The sequence below is a fragment of the Cystoisospora suis genome (genome assembly GCF_002600585.1).
Source record: "Cystoisospora suis strain Wien I chromosome Unknown contig_5891, whole genome shotgun sequence".
Lineage (NCBI taxonomy): Eukaryota > Apicomplexa > Conoidasida > Eucoccidiorida > Sarcocystidae > Cystoisospora > Cystoisospora suis.
The window spans coordinates 1,620-4,485 of NW_027158680.1; the positions used below are offsets into that span (position 1 = coordinate 1,620).

The window sequence follows — 2,866 nt, forward strand, 5'->3', positions numbered from 1 at the left end:
AGCTCTCAACTGAGCCAGCAACATGAGGATTTTGTCTCCAATAGGGCCAAGAACATGCTTTTGGCTTCAACTCGAAGCCACAAAAACAGGTCCTACAGCGAAGACGACGGGGCTGACCTGTCGGTGCTGAGGAGTAAAGGTGTTCCATGCACAGACGGAAGGAAAAACCGTGCGTGCGTAAAGCGTCTAGACGGGCAGACGCTGAGAGGCGTTGCACCATACCTAGGGACATCAGTGAAAATCTTGCAGGATTTTGCTTCTGCTTAAATTCATATCCGAAATCTTAACGAAGGTAGTTCGTTCTGCAGTACTCTGCCCTCAGTAGAGAACTTCGATTCCACAACCCGAAGTTGGAAACCAAGCAGATGGCTAGCGGCCAGCATAGTCTGTCGCACATCCTTCCTAGAACAGGTCATCCGGCGCGTGCTGTTTTTTTCCTAGCTGCACCTTTTTCGGCTTAAGGAGAGCTAGTTTTGGATGAAGAGGGGACCCTTTGTAGCTCTGGCCTTTCGTCCTTCGTTTCTGTGTGTGGTGCTTACGCCGAGGTATTCTGGTCTAGGCGGGCAAGTTGACGCGAACGCCGGGCGAAGGCTTGGTTACACGCGGGTGTGTCCCGGCCTTTTTCTATTTCCCATGTCTCTGACTTCCTCAAAATGTCGGGGTCACGGCTACAACGCTTGCTCCAAGCCGCTCAGAAGACCGCAAAAAAATTCACACACTCCAGGCGGCGAACCTTTCCTGATCTCTCCTCGAATGCAGCAAGTCGAACTAACGTCCGGAGCGATGCGGGGTTCCGGGGAGAGATTGATCAAGATTCGAGTGTTTCGTTGGAAGAAATTCGGATTGACGAGGAAGAAGGCATCGATGAGTTGGCTGCCATCAGTACCGAGAATGATGCGAGTGATCTCGCTTTGTCTGCCAACAGCAGGCGAGTGATCTGCGCCTTGAACCGTCAGATGCCCTCGCAGTTTCTCTTCGAATGCAATCCGTGGAGGCCGCGCTCTCCCGCCCGATGTCGCGTTTGGCTGCGTCGAGGTAGAGTGCTGGGCCTTGGCACCAAGTCCATCTATTTTGAGGTCGGTGCAACGGAGGGGACTGACTTTCCCTACGCCGCAAAGCTCTTGCTGCTGGATAACAATACAGTGGACTTGGCGAGGGTTCTCAGCGATCCAGACTACGTGGAACAAGCGAGGACAGTCTCTGAGAAAGAGATCAGTAGACGCATGCTGCTTGAGTTCAGCGTGAGAAAGCTTGTTGCCGAAGATGACCCTCTAACGCTTCTGTCGAAATACGGCCTGTTAGTGCCACTGTGCTGGGGTTGCGTCACGGGGCTGGACAACGACTTGATGCCACTCGGAAAGCAGCTAGCAGCTTCACGGTTTCTTGTTATCTATCCGCGCATGGCGAGTTCGATGTCCGAGCTCCCGTTCGATCGTCTCAGCCTTTCAGCCAAGGTCGTCCTGACGACGCAGTGCCTGCGGCTGATGGCGAAGTTTCATCGGCTGGGGTACGCCCATCAGGATATCTCTCCGGAGAATTTTATGCTTGATTTTGAGGGTCGAGTATATTTGCGCAAGTTCCGCCGTGCGGGAAAGCTAGGCAGCAAACCGGAACTGCCTTCAGTCCCTGAGAATCCGGTCTATCTCGACTGTGAGACGGCGATTGCTCTGATCCGTCCCCAGGAGAAGAACGTTTCCTGCACACGGCAGCGTGACTCCTGGGCTCTTGGGATTACTCTCTTCACTGTGTGGTGCGGACATTTGCCGTATGGTCTGTCTGAGCTTCAGCACGGTGATCCTGAGAGGAAAGTGCGATCAGTGGCACTTTTGTCATTTATCCGGCCACACCTGGAGGACTACTACTCCAAATCTTGTCATCCTGTTCCCGAGGAAGTGAGAGAGCTTCTCTGGTCCCTGCTGCGCCTACGCGCTTCAGATCGCTTAAGTCCCGAGCGTGCTTGCTCTAACAACGCCCTCTTTCGGAGCGCAGTCGGGGATGTGAAGGCGAACAACGGACTTCCTCGGAGTACTCCGCGAGGCTTAGGGTTCCCTGCTCGCGAACTGCTTGTCTTCCGGGGTTTTTAGCAGCCACTCTTCCCAAGTGAAGATACCTGACGCGTTTCCCGCAGTGGCGTCGATGACTGGAAGTCCTCGCATCCACATCAGAGCAGTCGTCATCCACTATCCACCCAGTGTTCTTGTGCTTCAGCTAGGCAGGAAGGCCCCGTGACTGGAGTTGAGGCAACCGGCACCGCCTGACTTCTGGTGTACAGGCTCGCGATCTCAGCAGCAGGTTTCAACCCTTGATTCCGGCTGGATGCTGGTGGCTTTTGGAATATCACTCTTGTCTTCTTGCACCTCAATACGTGTGCATCCGTGCTCAGTTCACCATGACACCCCTCTTGGGCCTTGTGGTCTTTCATACCGCCGTCTCCATCGGGATAGTTCAGGTTGTATAGAGCGTTCTATGCTGTCTCCCTATCGGAGTCCCTCCTGTAGAATAGCTGCCCATGAGGACACCATTGCTGAATGTCATAGTCGGTGTCTTAGAAACGTGCGTGCATTCCACAGACTGAGATGATTAAGCTAGTGCCACTATGCTCCAGGGTGTGATGCGCCGGTCCGCGTAGGCGCTGCAGAGCGTCGACAGCATGCCAGTTCGCCTGAGCTCACCAAGCGGGTGTCCCTTGCTGGCAATCAGTTGTCATAGCACTGCCATGATCAGTATTATGGTTTTAGAGGTACAGCTACGGAATTTGTCGGGCGCCAGGGAGGAACCAGGTCGCTTTACTCGTGCCCTCAGACGGTTTCCGCCATGCGGACAGCAATCTTGCTGTTTTGCTCGCAGCGCACGGCAGCCAAAGTGC

General features: G+C 54.2%; 1 protein-coding gene across 1 annotated transcript; it reads left to right on the top strand.

Annotated features, from left to right (window-relative positions):
- Positions 1–653: 653 nt before the first annotated feature.
- CSUI_009694 (rhoptry kinase family protein rop32) lies at positions 654–2,084 on the top strand (the record flags this gene model as incomplete). Its single annotated transcript, XM_068069805.1, has 1 exon — positions 654–2,084. The coding sequence occupies one exon, from the start codon at positions 654–656 to the stop codon at positions 2,082–2,084; it is 1,431 nt and encodes a 476-aa protein (XP_067918217.1).
- Positions 2,085–2,866: the final 782 nt, after the last annotated feature.